General features: G+C 35.6%; 1 protein-coding gene across 4 annotated transcripts; it reads right to left on the reverse strand.

The window, feature by feature from the left end:
• Positions 1 to 9,288: 9,288 nt before the first annotated feature.
• Positions 9,289 to 11,537, reverse strand: LOC137959165 (UV-B-induced protein At3g17800, chloroplastic-like). 4 transcript variants are annotated; one of them, XM_068806501.1, is made up of 4 exons: positions 11,418 to 11,537; positions 11,186 to 11,331; positions 10,731 to 10,996; positions 9,289 to 10,400 (listed from the first exon to the last, which is right to left on the reverse strand). In XM_068806501.1, the coding sequence occupies exons 2-4, from the start codon at positions 11,327 to 11,329 to the stop codon at positions 9,581 to 9,583; spliced, it is 1,230 nt and encodes a 409-aa protein (XP_068662602.1). In that variant the 5' UTR covers positions 11,330 to 11,331; positions 11,418 to 11,537; the 3' UTR covers positions 9,289 to 9,580. The 4 variants fall into 4 exon arrangements, with proteins under 4 accessions (XP_068662602.1, XP_068662601.1, XP_068662603.1 ...); XM_068806500.1 differs by having other exon boundaries at positions 11,186 to 11,336; XM_068806502.1 differs by having other exon boundaries at positions 11,186 to 11,336; positions 11,442 to 11,523.
• Positions 11,538 to 16,423: the final 4,886 nt, after the last annotated feature.

Consider the following 16,423-nt stretch of genomic DNA (forward strand, 5'->3'; position numbering starts at 1 on the left):
TCCACATTAAAGATAGTAAACCCCTTGAGAAAGTGGATGACCTTAATAATCATATGGTGAGTATCACCATCCCACCCCGTGACTCCATACATCATCACAAAGAACTCACTAAAATAATTCAAAACTATAATTTTTTTTATTTGTGATTGACCTCCGTCATAACCATCAAAATATCCATACTTCTTCAATTTTCCATTGTATCAGCAGAATAACCCAACAACTGATGTCATATTATCTACAAAATCTACATACATTAGTAAGAGTCTCTTTTTGCAAAACAAAAAAAAAAAAAAAACTTCCTAAGGCCTAATTTTTATGACTAGTCCTAATAATGCAAAAACACACCTAAGTCCAAATTCACTGAATACCCCGGGTAGAGCTTCATATGACTTCTTAATCACTATGAATCCTACCTCGTTGGTGATGGGGGTCAGGTTTCGTTGGCTAACGAACACCCGTGCAGGTGACTCAGCCTAGTTTGAATTGGACTCAAACCACCCTCCATTACCTAACCTACTCTTAATTAGACTCTCTACCCACCCTAGTAACTAGGGCAAACACACGGAAACATAATAAAACATCACGATTCCATAGACCACGTTGTTATGTGATGGATAGAAGAAAGAAGAAGTAAAAGGAAAAAGGAAAGAGATGACCAAGGAGAGGGGGGGAGAGCACATTGAGAAAAAAAGAGGAATAATTCATTTCACACCCTCCTCCATAAGCTTGATTTATAGATTTCAAAAATACGAATATTATAATTATACCCTTCACCTTAATTACAATTCCAAAAATGGTCTTTCAGTACCTCCAAAACATAATTGTAATTATGCAAGTTGGGTTTTCCCTCATTGGATTTCCTTCTACTATAGCCATCGCTGACTATTTTTCACTCTTTTTCCTAGTTCGGTCTGATGGGACTCATATATCTTGTGTTAAAATTAGTGCATATACACACAAATAAAAGAAAATTATTGTTGAGTTACAAGGTAAGTAGAATGCAAAATGGGGTGATGAGTAGATGGCACCAATTTGAGAAGGTACTTATCTCTAACCCTAAGAATTAGAACAATTTTGGGCTAGAATTTGACTACCTCAAACGTAGGTCATCCATCTTTTTCATTGCTTCTTTTTACATTAATAACGAATCACAAGTTTGACTTTACAATCCCAAAAGCTAGCCTACTCAAACTGATCGATCATAGATTTTGCAGACAACTTGTTGCTTTCCATTCGATGGATCATTGCCTAGGTTGATTGATCAATTACCTGACAATTAGTGTCTGAAGTAAAAAAAAAAAAATTAAAAACTTAAAGAGTAAAGGATACTAATGGTCTTGATTATGAATTATTCCACGACGTTTCTCTCCCCTAGCTTAAGGGAGAGTGTTGGTAAAGAGATGGCACAGGGAGTAAATTGGTGTCCTTCTCATGAGGATGTCACAAGGGTGTAATTAGAGAAAGATAATGTAAGTCTACTTATGTCTTTTCCTTTTGAGAGTTTATGGCCCTAAGGACAATATAGTTGTTGTAACCTTCCATAATAAACAATAAATAGAGACTCAAGGCAAGGGGTAGATCATTAAGTCCCCCTCTTCTCTCTCAAATTCGTCCTTACACTTTTCTCTCAAACCATCTCTCTCCCTCTCTCCATCTCCTTAGTCGTCCCTCTCTTCTCTTCTTCTTCTTTCTCTCCTCTCTCATCCTCTTGGCCGACTACCTATCATGAGATCCACCATAAGTTCAACAATTGAACCTTGTCACTTTAAGGACAAGGTTCATCATAAGGAGGGATTATTATGAACCTCAATTATATCATGGATTAAGCCATGATGGCCACTATATATATAAGAATGATAAACATATGCTCTTGTGAATGCCTAGTAGGATTGAGTCCTAAGTTAGAAGTCATTAGGAAGTTATTTAATGAGCAAAAGATCCACAAGAGGAAGACAACTTGCACTAGATAGAATGGAGAAAATAGTCAAAAGGCTTTCTTGGGAAATGGCACCACCCGAGAAGGGGCAGAAATGTCCAAGAGAAGGTTCCAAAAGAATGTGCCAACCAAGCAAGGGCAAGAATTCTAGAGAATGCTCAAGAAGGGGTTACCAACTCATCCAAGGGCAAAATTATCAAGAACAATTGTCCATATAGGGTGCCAACTAGAAGGAGAATCAATAAGCATCTAGGATCTTGCTTGGTGCACAAGATTAGGGACGTCCAACTCTTTGTCCCACATAGGGGAAATTTCAGAATTAGGTCTTATTTATTGTCGATAAATTATAAGCTCTATGAGTCTTGTTGTCTCTCTTATTAATGCAAATCCTTTCTAGCTTTAGCTAAGTTATCAACTTTTACCAACCAAAGTCATCTTGAACGACGACATAAAGGCCGCTTATGTGGATAGCCCACAATTAAAAGAGTGTCTAGTGTACAAAGTCTCACTAGCTTATCTCCTGCCATAAAGAGGAAGAACCTTCACAAGGGCGAAGGGTAAGAGAGCTTCGTACTATGTCCTATCCTTTCCGTTTATTATCATTAGCCATTTTCATCCATTAGCCTAGAGTCCCTTCCACCTTTTTAGAGCCCAAAATCAAGTGAATCTTTAGCCCAAGTGCCTCTCTATCCATCCTCTTCTCATGAGTTAGAACTCTCCATCTTCATTTAATCTAGACATGAAAACCTTAGTTTAGATAAAGAGATCGTTAGCCTCCTTTCTAGATTCACTTTGTTTTATAAACTATACTTTTCCATTCAGCAATCCATCTCCCCACAATTTCAGTCCTCACTTGCACTTGTCCACCCTCTAAACCAGTCCCCCTGACCCTAAACCCAACTAAACTTCTTCCCAACTCCCTTTAGTCCAAAACATCCTCCCACCATCTCATTAATGCTCATTTACAAGCTCTAGAACAAAGACATGGTTATTTAAAGAAAGCTCCTTGATAAGTACTTTCATAAAAATGCCATGCTCATGTTAATGTTAAAAGCTTTGCAAATGTTGATTGGGCAAGCTCTCAAAATTACTGAAAATCTACCTCAAACTATTGTACTTTAGTTGGAGGAAACTTGGTAACTTGAAAAAAGTAAAAAGCAGAATGTAGTTGTTCGATCCAGTTCAAAGGCTGAATACAGAGTGACAACACATGCAATAAGTGAGTTGATATGGATTATGTCACTCCTCAAAGAATTGGGATTTAGCAGTGATACTTCAGTGAAAGTCAATTGTTGTAACCAAGTAGTTATTCATATTGCCTCTAATCAAGTCCTCCATGGACAAATCATAATGAGGTTGACTACCACTTTGTTAGAGGAGAGCTACAACCCGGTATTATAAGCCTTGCATATGTTTCATCTAAAGGACAAGTCTCCGATATATTCACAAAGTTCATTGCTTCAAAGACATTGACTATTACACGCTCCGTGTTAGGAGTGTATGATGTTTTTGTACCACCAACTCGAAGGGGAGTGTTAAAAGACAAGAATGACATATATAATATGTCTTATGTTTTAGTCCTTTATCAGCCCTTAGGGTAAAGGGCCATTTATGTAATATTTTAGTTTAAACCATTATATTAAGGTGAAGGGGGAGGATTAGGTACTCTCTTCGAAAATGGTAGTCTCTCTTCTTAGTGGTCCTCTTGGTTCCAACCACGGTCAATTTGAGAATGGGTACGCTAAAAAGGAAACTGAAATAGCCCAAGGAGTGGTCTCTATGGGCAACCTAGTGATTGTCAAAATTTTCAGGGAGGGTGGATTTCGATGAAATTTGACAAAAATGGAGGCAAATCAAAAGATGTAGGATTATTTTTAGAGCTTTGGCGGTAGTTAGAAGGATTTCAGAAATGATTTGAAAAGATTAGAATGAAGTTTAAACCTTATTTAAAATCAATTTTCACCATGGTTGCTCTATCAATCGAATTCTATTGATCGATCAATCGGTTTAAGGTGATCAATCATGCCATTTAAGTTGATTGATCATGCCATATGTAGAGTGAACAATAGTGATTTCAATCATTCAATCTCACTCTCTTAGCATGAATTATATGGGATATCCTAATGGCTTTGTGAAAATCTCTACAAGTTGATTTTATGCAGAAACAAATTCCACTTTAATTATCTATGTTTGAATCAGCTTTCGTATGAAATGTTATCTGATTTCAATGTGTTTTGACTGAGAATGGTGAACCGGGATCTTGCTCAGACTTATAGCACTCAAGTGGTTATAATAGACTGACATTTCATTTTGCTCTCTACCATAATCCTCTAGTTTTTGTTTGATCCATAGAAGTTGTTCAGAATAACTTCTAACACCTATGTACTCAACTCCGATGGTAGATAAAACATTCGAATGTTACTTCTTGGAAAACCAAGAAACCAACATATTTTCGAGTAATTGGCAGCTACCACTCACACTCTTCTTATCAATTTTGTATTCAAAAAAATCAGTGCCAGAGTACCCTATTAGATCTATGGTAGAGGAGTGAGAACCAATTCCCAAAGTGGGTGCTCCAAGTAGATATTGGAAATAGCTTCGGGCAATTACCTAGAACATTAATCTTGGTTTTGCCAACTTCACGATCCTACAGATGATGGATGTAGCGAAGAATACTTGTTTTGACGGTCTACCCTTCAAACAGGTCATCACTACCATCTTCAAGCATCATGGGACCGATCTTGATGAAGAAGAAGTCATAAGCCCAACAAAAAAGATGACCATAGAGAAGTCAAAGTTGGAAAATTCTGTTTGGCCAAGTATAGAGGTAAGTGAGTCTCTAAGGACTCCATAGGGAAGAAGGCATCAGTAAGAGAAAGGCTTGGGAGATGAGCCTAGTCCTAATCGGTCCTATGAGGAGCAATTCGAATTCGAAAAGAGAAGAAGATACGAGCCTCCACGAGCTCCTACCGACTTCAAAGACTTGAGGATGATGTGGCTAATATAAATGAAACACACGTGCAACTTAAGGATGCCCAGCAAGAGATTCGATCTCTCCTAAATTCAATCATCACCTCAATCTCTCCTTCAAACCAGCCTCCATCTTCAAATTAGTCCCTTTTACCTTAGTTGACCTAGATTTGACCTTTGTATTCATTTTGCATTTATATTTGAAGGCCAAGTCGTTTTGTATCTTTCACACATTTTAAGTATGAATTAAAGGTCTTGAGCCATCTTTTGTGTGCACAACTATTCTCACTGTTTGCATATATGTTTGGTGTATGACAAAAGGGGGAGAAAATTCTAAGTTAACACTAAATCTTGTAAACATTTGTATGCACAAATTAATGGGGAGCAATAGATTAAGAACATGAAAATCAAATGCACATGGGAATTGTTATTTTTAGTTTTCATAAGTTAGGTTTTGTCATAAAAAAAAGCAAGATTGTTGACCTAGGTTGACTGTCATCCATATTTTGATGATAATGCATTCCAAGTCTTAAGCCTTCAAAAGACACAATTTAATAGTCATTGCAAAAGAACTGACAAATTCATCTCAAGACCTCAAATATGAAGAAGTGTCAAGTCAAGTGGAAATATCTCAAGAACTCTAGCCATGTATTATAACAGTTAGCCAACCTTCAATCTAAAGGTACAAAAGAATTTTGGAGCTTTAGGGCAATTTCTCTTCAAAATAGTGTTTAACTTATGCATATTAATGTATAAAATTTGCTAGAACACCTTAGGATAATTTTATTTCATGCTTAGATGCCATTTAAGAATATTGGCAATTGGTAAGATCGATCATACTACTTGTCATCATTGATAGTTCAAAGTGCAGTGTGACATGCAATATAAAGCATTATCAATCAACCTGATTGGCTTGATAGATCATATAGTTTCCTACTAGAATGAGCTATAAAGCATGATCGATCACACTAACTGACTTGATTCAATAGATGTATGCTAGAAAGGAACATAATGCATGATCCACCATACCCCTTTACATGATTGATCATACTTACTTTGCACTGCTAAAGCTATAAAAGCATGATCCATCAATCACATAGAACTGACCAATCAATCGCGTAGGATTGATCGATCAATCATATTTTTCTGAATGGAGTGAAAACTTATTGATCGATGCTATGATCAATCAACAAGCGTAAGGAATAAAAAAAATATAGTCATTACACTTGATTGATCGATCATACCCTTTCAATGATCGATCAATGTCTCAATATGTTGGATGATGGGCACAAGCCCGCACAACCAATGAAGGGCCACATATCAAAGTGTGTTGGAAGATGGGCCTAAGCCCATAAAATCAAGGAAGACCCACATATCCAAGAGTGTTGGAAGATGGGCCGAAGCCTATAAGATATGGGACCCACCATGATCACATGAGGAGGCATAAGAAGTCTTACACAATAAGAAGTCTAATAGAGCCACAATTATTATGGAAGCAGGTCTCACAGAAGAGTTTCAGTTTAAAGGTGTTTTAGTCATGTTAATCTTCTAGTTATATTGGTTTATTTAATTATGCTAAGGCTTATCTTTAAGTGTTAGAGTTTGGGTGTAATTGGGACAAAGGTAGTTTAATTATAATTGGACTCTACTACTTTCCTCTATTATAAATAGAGTTTCATATACTTTGATTATAATAAGTCAATGAAGTATTTCCCCTTTTCATAAATTTAACACAATCAACTTTTTGAAAATAGTTAAATAACGATTAGTGGGGTTGAAAATCTTATCAGTAACCCACCAAACGTCCCTTACACAACTAATTGAGCATTTATATGAAAACCAAAATCATTCAATATCCATGTATTTGAAATTCCTACTCAAAACCACTTATGTGATAAAAGAGCATGCGTTTGTATTCCTTTCAAATCTCTCAATGCTTCAATGCATCCTAGAATTCTCAGGGTCCATCAAATTCTCTCTTGTGCTAAAAAAGATTGGACACTTGGATCTCACTAAGAGAAGGCTAATTCTCCCACTCAAATATGTAAGTTTTCTTTTTCTTTTGTATTTTACTTTGAAATTTTGTAGAGGTTTTCTAGAACCTCAAATCTTGAAAGGGAAGACCCACTATAACTAGAATCTAGTTGTTTATATCTTTGGGAGAGTTTGTAATAATGTAATAGGGTATTATACGTGGCTTAAAGAGAGACAAATCTCTTTCAGATTATAATTTTCAGCAAATAGTGAAACTAGTGGAATTTCCTAGATAAGTAGAGCAAATAGATTGTAATTTTTCAATAAATAAAGCGATTAGAAAAAAAAATCGTTGTGCTCTCTTGTGGTGTGTCCTTATTACTTTATAACTTACATTAATTTTTCATGAATAACCATTTTTTTATTTTGTATATCTCAATTCACCCCCTCTTGAGAAGCCACCTAGGCCAAGACATCTCTTGTCTTCTCTCAACCTTTCTCCTGCACTAGAATTGTTTTTCGTGGATTATTGATATAATATATATAGGTTATAGAGAAGAATTTGATTAATAAGAAGTGATCTTTCTCATATCCTTAAAATGATTATATTAAATTACCCATTATTTAGCCGTTTCCAAAAAATTGACACTCACATTGATCAATCATTAGAAAGGCACGATCAACCAGTCAAGTATAATGGCAATATTTTTTTGATTCTTTAGGCTTGTTGATTAATTATAGCATCAATCAATAGGTTTTCATGCCTTTTAGAAAAGCTCAATTGACTAATCAAATCTACCTGATTGATCGATCATGTTTTGTAGCCCTAGTAATGCAGAAGTTAATGCAATCAATCATATAATGGGGTATGGTCGGTCATGGTTTATGTCCATTTCTGGTATACTTCTATTCAATCGATCAAGCTAGTTGGTGTGACTTACAACATGGATAGTTAAATTCGCTTTAGATATTATAAGTTTTCTTTTATTAAACAAAACACCAATATACTCAAAATTATAACCAATCAATGAATTAGTATTCTATCCTAACAAAGTTTAGGGTATTTTAATCATTTGCACTCTTTTAGAATCGTATTTCTTACCTTTTGGTGATTCTCCTTCCAAAAGGTCATACTAAAGGAGATCAACACCTAAATGATATGATATGATATGATCGTTAGTTCTTTTTTCTGCTAGAATAAAAAATCGGTTTCGACAAGATTTCCCTAACCTTACATGACATTATTCATGAGATGAACACTTCCCATGGTGAGGTTCGCATATGGGTTTTGTAGCTTATGTTGACAAGGCTGAAATCTGAATTTCATAGAGTATGAAAGCATGTGTGTCACAAAACCCTTCCAATTCTTCATCTCCCTTTTCTAGCCTAATTTCTATTCAATGAGATGGTCAATTTCATGGTTAATTCGTTGCCTCTTTTTTTAATACTTCTATGACTCTATCGTGTGGTCCGCCCACCTCTAATACTTTCTCAAGTTGTCATCCTTTTTTTCCCCATTATTTTGGAGTTAATACCTATAGACCCACTATTTGCAAAGAACAACTGCATCTAGTGCGAGTTATCTATTTATTCACATAGGTGGTGGTTTGTTTTCTAAAGTACCTTTAAAATAGTAAATAGTCTTTTTTATGAGCTGAAATTAGACTTTTCGGCCTTTGAAATTAAGCAGAATTTTTTCTCAGGTTTAGTCCATTTTGATTGGTATTTGGAGTTATGCTATTTAGTTTAGGACTGATTTTTCTTCTCTCATATTTGTTTCATCGAAGATAAGTCTTTGTTTACCTTTGATCCCTAATTTGAGTCAGTGAAGTAGAAGAAAAAGTATTAAAATTTCGATACTGAAGAGCATACATTATTTTTTATGTACCAAAACATCAAAGTAAGAGGGAGAGTAGAAGATGAAGAATTTTGGAGCATGAAGACTGGGTTTTTTTTTTTCTTTACAAAATAAGGTTAGCAACTTCAACTTCAAGGGGAATTAAGAGACAAATATGAAGGAATCCACACAATTCTCATGATAGATAGTCTTACATTAGAAAAATTAATATGGTGAAATCATAAATAAATTTCCCCCAAAAAAAATTTCTCATTAGAGGTTTTTGAGCTCTATTATTTTTTTTTATGATAATTGTTTACATTATTTCTTATTAGAAATTTTTGTTTATATGTAATTAAGACATAGATAGTTAAATTATACTAAGTTTTCTTAAGTATTTTTTTCCATTACAAATACACCACCAATGTACTCAAATTATAACCAATCAATGAACTATTTTCTCCTCTGAAATTTTAACATTTTTTAAGACATTTGATCTCTTTTACAAAGTCTTTCTTAGCTTTTCGTAATTCTCATTCAAAATGATGTCAACAGCTAAAGATCCGATATGATTGTAAGTTCTCTTTTCTAAAAGAATACAAAAATCCGGCTTCGCAAGACTTCCCAATCTTCAGCAGCATTATTCAAGTCCAAATAATTCTAACAGAAGACCCCCACCTGCACCTCCTCCTCCCTCCACCCTCATCCCCGCCGTCGGCTTAGCATTTACAGTCATAAGAACACCAAAACTATACAGACAAAGCTTTGACGAATGTAGAAATAAGTATGAGTATTCAAGGAAGTCAACACAAACACTATCAAACGAACTATGTACATTTTTCATCTTCGCATACCCTCAACGATCAGTTAAGCACGAACTGGTACCTTGGGTCCACATAACTCTCGACGTCCCACAGGAAAGAGCCAAATGTCACAGCCTCTAATACCAGTCTTTTTAAACCACCGAAACTGATCTTAATCACCTCATCCTTTGAAGAATCAACAGTGCCCTGAGGGGTTATAACAATCTCTGGTCTGCCGAACAGAGCTTCAGTGTGTTTCTCAATGATACCGATGGCTTCCTTCGATCTTATTGTTGCATATCTCTGCAGAGTTTCAGCGTCAAATGACATCACATACGACCTCAGCCGAGTGGACTTCATCCTTTCCCCAAACCCCCCAGGGCTAAACCCAGTAGGCAAACCAGAGTTCTCAGGGTGCAACTCCTCTATGCGCACCCTAGCATTTGGTCTTGAATCATCACCCACAACTTGCTCAACACCAATCCCTTCATCTGAGACATAGGGGAGAGTCCTCATTGTCTTCTCAAGCTGGAACCTCTGATCCACTCTTTTGAGGAAATAACCATACATAACAGAAGCTGCATAAACTTGTCCTACCCTAAGTTTGCTGGTCTGAGCTACTGAATTTGAGTCATCCAAGCGATTACCCAGTATAAAAGTGAGGTGATTTTGAATCATCTCATATGCTTCGGGTGAATGGAGCTGTACAAGCTTCTCCTCTTGAGCTGGCCATGTATCTATTCGTCCAGAGGGGTCTGCCGGCTGGGATAGTGAAGGAACTAAAGAAACATTGGCATCCACAAATTTCTGGACGATAAGAGCATATAAAATCTCCTCCAAGGCCTTCTTTCTTTCATTTGCTTTAACCTCAGCGATTCTCCTAAAGTTGAACAAAATTGAAAATAAAATTTAGATCAGACAAAACAGAAACATTAAAAGTTTCTTTGATCCACTAAAACGGCCAATTTCTCAGTTTAATCCCCTAATTTTTTGCCTAGCCTCGCCTTACTAATTTACAATGTCTGAATTAAAAATCTGACTTACAATAGATTTGCCTAGCCTCGCCTTACTAATTTACAATGTCTGAATTAAAAATCTGACTTACAATAGATTTCTGTATAAATGAAAGCATACATATTTTCATCTTATAGCAGGTATGAACACACATAAGATCAACCTTCAAGATGCAACTCAGGTTTATACAGCTAACCTGTACAAGACAAGATCAGTGCCACAAGTAGATGTTTCTTCCTTCTGTTTCTCTGCTTCACGATCAGTATGAAGCTGTTCAAGCTGCTGATCCACAGCAGCAGGTAGAAGATGAGGGTGACTTACTAAAATCTGAGATAGGAACTGCCCAATTGGAGACTCCAATTGAAGAGGAGCAATTGGAGCTGTAGAATTCGCAGAGGAGGCTCTGATTCTCGCATATCTCTTGTGCGTGGAAACAAGTAGCTTAGATGAGGTAGAAGGAATCTGTCCACAGGAAAACCAAGATTTAGAAATTCGTGGACAGCGCATAATGATTGATCAGAGAACATTAAGTATAATTAAAATATTCAATATGCTAAGCAATTAACTTCAACAGCATGAATCTAAACCCTAAACCCCCTTCCCCCTATAACAAATAAGAACAACCAAGATACAGAGGTTCAAAAGCCGCACCTTGATGCATCCACCGGATAACAGAAGATTAGCGTTGAAAGACAGGGAACTCGACTGGCACGCACCAGAAAAGCTAGGTATGGTAAAAAAGTTTGAGGTTCTGTAAGTAAAAGAAGAAGGCTGCAGAACAACGGCGGCATTCATTTCTGGTCTTCAGAAAATCAACGACGTGCCAAACGAATCAGAGCTCAGAGACAAGGAAAGAAGAACCCGATTTAAAAAATTAACCTACCTTTCAAAATAAATTGTGCGTTACCAGAGAAGAAATTCAGAGGAAGATAAACGTCGACGCCCGACACCAAGTGTTAGGCTTTTAGTTTGGGGGGAAACAGCGACGACAAAAGTTGCCGCCGGCGAGGGCGACATTTAAGCTCCAAATTACAGAAATAGCCCTCACCGTGGGCCTTTACTGTGACCAGACTACCCAACTGTGCCACTTGGCTCTCCTCTTCACCATAAATCGAATCCAGCACATGGTCTCACAAAAATTTTGGTGACACGTCTCTGCCCACGTAGGTCTTGTCTTTACCACAGAAGAACCAAAGGGAGTATGGAGGCAGAAGGTGCCGTCTGGACGTAAGATGATGGCGGCATGTAAACTGAGAAGCTCAAGAGTGAGATCCTACCCTGTGAACAAGATGAATTTGTTTGCTCCACGTCTCCTCTTTGGAGCCCATTCATAAATTAAAATAGATTAGGTAGGATCTAAAAAATTTTAATCCAACCTAATCTACAAATACCTGACACGATTTGTAAATAATTTATTTTAGTATAATTTATAAACAATATATTAATAATTTGATTGCTTGCTTTGAAACCTATGTGAATAGTTTCCACACGTTTAATATTTCCATGTATTCATTAAACATTGCCCTAATTATTTGATTACCTATTACAAATTAAGAAAAGGTAAAAGTTCATAATTTTAATTTGAATGTATATCTTCTATAGATAAAAACCCTATTCCTCATCTCACTTTGTTCTCTCCTTCTACAACCATTTCTCATTCAACTTCCATCCCAAACCCTAGTTTTTCTTCTTATGGCACCTATTAGCGAACACTCGATGCTCAACCTTTATTTCTTTCTTCATCACAACATCTCTCAACCTCTCCTCATTTTCTTTTCTTGGTAGCGCCTCTTGATGAGGTCTTAGCCTTCATTTCTCTCTTCGTAATGAAATCCTTTCAGTTTCTTGCGTTTGGACGACTTTTCTATTATATCATGTTGACATAGGTGGACTTCCATGTATATCTTTAAAAAATAATTGACAAATTTGTCTCACAACTTCAAACTCAAAGAAGTATAAAGTCATCTTAAAGAAGCAACTGCAAGAATTTTGAAGATTTGAAGACTATAATCAAATCAACTAAAAACATTTCAAGAACTCTAATCATGTACGAGAACAATCAACCAACTTTCAATCTAGAGGTGCACAAGAATTTTGGAGCTTTAGACATTTTTTTAAAACAACATGTTTAGCTTATGCATATTAAGTTCAGTTGTATCTATGTAAGTATAGTTTTTTTCAACTCAGAATTGGGACCCACCTAGGTTTTGACTCTTCATCTGACCTGCTTTATGGCTGAGATGACTTAATTGAGTCAAGGTCGACACGGGAAATTGGAAAACCCAACATAACCGTAAGTGTCATCTCGTCGTCTAAAGGGGGGTTAGTCAACTTGACGCATGAGATAAACTTCAGCCGCGTTAATCAGTTCATCTTCTGAAGTCGTTAGTGGAGCACCAACGTCCAATTCATGTTGATGAATCAGATGAATCTAAAAATCATATCCACGGTTTAATTTCGGGAATTTGGATTCAGCAGTATGTTGCAAATCATTCGGATGAAGCGAGTGCGGCACTTCGAACCCTCGTTGATTATTTTTTTCAGTCTCTCTCTCGCATGCTGCCTCTCTCGGTCTCCTCATTCTCACGTCTCTCCTGCCTTCGAAAATTTGTTCCTCTCTCTTGGCCTCCATCTCCCTTCTCCCTTCTCCCTTTCGGCCTCCCTTTCCCTTCTCCCTCTCACTGCAAATGTCCTCTCGGCCTCCCTCCCTCTCCCTCCCTCACACTCGTTCTCCCTCTCTCTTCTCCCTCTCTTCTCCCTCTGGGTCTCCCTTTCCCTTCTCCCTGCCGCTACTCTCTTTTCCCCCAAAATACATCCCGATTTTGTTCGATTTTCCCCATTTCAATTTCGATATTCTTTGATTTTCGATATTTCGGTGTCAATTTCTTCAATTCTACTTAGATTCGGCTTCAATTTCACCCTTCGATATCAGTTTTCCCACAATTTCATAAGTTAAGCCTAATCCCTATTTTTTTTATTAATTTAGTGTTGTATTTGATTTAATTTTAATTTTTGTGCTTAATTTGTATTGATTGTTGAATAATTGTGGGATTTAGGTTAGGGTTTATGGTATTTATGTTTCAATTTCGTCTTTATAGGCTTTAATTTCGGGATTAGGGCTAGTGGTTAGTGTATTTAGTGCTTGGTATTTAAGGGTTTAGGGTTTATGGTATTTTTAAGGTTTAGGGTTCTTTTAAAAAAATTTAGGGTTCTCAGTTTTTTGGGTGATAGGGTTTAGGGTTTGGGTTTTGGGGCTTTTCGGTTTAGAGTTTAGGCTTTGGATTTAGGGTTAGGGTTTTTTTAAAACATTTTTAGGGTTCTCGATTTTGGGGTGATAGGGTTTAGGGTTTATGGTTTTATTTTTATTTTTTTAGGGTTTTGTTTAGTCTTGTTCAAACAAGGCTGAGTTGCCTACACGGGCGTCCGTTAGCCAACAAAACCCGACCCCCATCACTGACGAGGTACAATTTGTAGTGACTACGAAATCATATGGGGTTCTACCAGGGGTGGTCGGTGAATTTGGACTTGATGTGTGTGTTTTTGCATTGTTTAGTGCATCTGCAACGGAGATAATTTGATTAATTTTTAAATGTTTTAGAATGTTGTTGAAATTTTTTGAAGTGCTAAGGAATGATTGTGTCATGTGGTGATGAGATTTGGGTGTTATAAATATCCATCACATGGTATTTTATTTTTTGTGGTTTGTTTCTGTGATTGGTAATGGTTGTCTAATAAAGTTTTTCCCATGAAGACCATATCAGATTTAGATTATAAATGGTTGTAAGAAGACAACCAACTGCTCGATCATATGACACTTGGACCTTCGAAGAAGACAACAAAATACTAGATCTCTTGGTCGAGCAAGTTAATATAAGAAACAAGTTGCCCAATAGGGTTTGGAAACATGAGGTATAATGGTCTGTGTCAATAAGTTCAATAAATATGCAATCAATCAAAAAATTGTTGAGTAGTTTAAGAATTGAACAAAATCATGGAAGAAAACATACCAATGGTAACAAGTTGTCTCAATGCTAGTGGGTTTAGTTGGGATGCAACCATATAACGAATTACTGCAAGACTACATAAAGGTGAATAAACCATGATGTACTGTAAAACATTTTGTATGTTTTCTGTATTTCTAGAACTTTATTCCAAAACTTTTAAATGATGTTTTATTCTTGTAGGAACATAAAGATATTGAAAAGTATAAACGTGAAAGTTGCCCCCTTTACGACAAATTGACTTTGGTAGTGGGAAACTCAATAGCATGGGGACAACAAGTATAACTCCTATAGATCTGGGCGATGAACTCCTCCGTGAGTCGGATCCTGTCCCGATGGACGAACTCGAGGATGTCGATATAGTTAGGGAAACTCTACTGCCATTCATTAGCGGAAATAAGTCGACAACTGAGCAATCTCGAAAAAGTAACCCATCATCTTCAAGTCGTTGTAGAAAGAGAAAAGAATTATCCATTGATGATACTAGTAAATTCATTGATGCAGTTAACCGTATCGCTCAAGCATTGAATGATGTTATGAAGGCTAAAGAGGGCGATGTTGAAAGAGATTGGGTCAAAACCCTTAGGGAAATCCCGAACCTGTCGAACGACATGAAGTATTGCACTCCCGAATGGTTGGATACGCTAAGTAAGAAGGTCATGTTTACGGAGATGACATTGGAATAATGGGTCGAGTGGCTTAAATATTGTGTAAGAAAATATTTGTAATGTGTTTTAAGTACACTTTATTTTTTGGGAAGATTGCTAAGTATTAATGACGATGTTTGAATTATGACATTGCTAGACTTATCAGTTGTTGAATTAAAGATTTCCATGGCTATGAGTATGATTGTTGAGTACGGATGAATAGGTTATAATTAAAGATTGATGTTTATTTATGTACTAAACTTGTAACTTGATGATTTTAATATTAAAGGCATGAACTTGTTATTAGAATAATTTTTCTTAGGTTATTAATAAAGTAATATATTTATTTATTTATATTAAAATTTATTATTATATTAAACTAGATATTTAAGTCTGGTAAATAAAATGTAGTTACCATATGTATTTGATCAATTAATTATTTTTAGTTTTGTGGAAATATATTATTAATTCATACCACGTAAAAAATCCATCTTGTGTTATTACTAATTTTTTATTATTTATTCATTATATTTATTTTTTAATTACTGCATTATATTAGTGATTTAACTGTGGTAAATAAAATATTATTAAATCAAGCATTTGATCAATTATTTTGGTTTAATTAACCCATTTAAATTAATAAAATAAATAGTTTTAAATTCAGTTAATAATACGTAAAAATATATAGTGTGTTAAAGTTATGATTTGATCATTTGTTTCCTGTTTAATTATTCTTTTTTAGGTTAAAGTATGTCATATGTTAGTAATAAATTAATAATTAACTTATTACATTCATTTATGTTATTTTTAAATTTATTTATTTATTTTTTATAATTAATTATGTGCACAGTTGACTGGCTCATGTAATTACTATATTATCGTATAATAATTTGCAATCAGTAAATAATATAGTATTTATTTTAATTAATTAGTATATTTTAATTATCCATTAAATTACTTATTCGTATAGTAATCATATTTATTTGACCAAATTTGGGGTTTAAGTATTATATTTTGATTAAGTATACTATTATAATATACTAATTCTTTTATTTTTTATATATTTTTTAAATTAGAGTACTAACACTATAAATTGTTTTTCAGTACACAAGTAAATGAAATGAGACGAAGTAGAACGTCAAATTTTCTTTCGGTGAATAACCCTTGAAAGTTTCGAGACGCGAGTCGCCCGATACATTGTCAAACCCGAGTTGGCGGGTTCGTGATTTATCTTTCTGGGT

This window comes from Aristolochia californica, unplaced genomic scaffold (genome assembly GCF_029961685.1).
Source record: "Aristolochia californica isolate CCGP_79_NKW_82.1479 unplaced genomic scaffold, dmAriCali1.0.hap1 SCAF_3, whole genome shotgun sequence".
In the NCBI taxonomy this organism is placed as follows: Eukaryota; Viridiplantae; Streptophyta; class Magnoliopsida; order Piperales; family Aristolochiaceae; genus Aristolochia; species Aristolochia californica.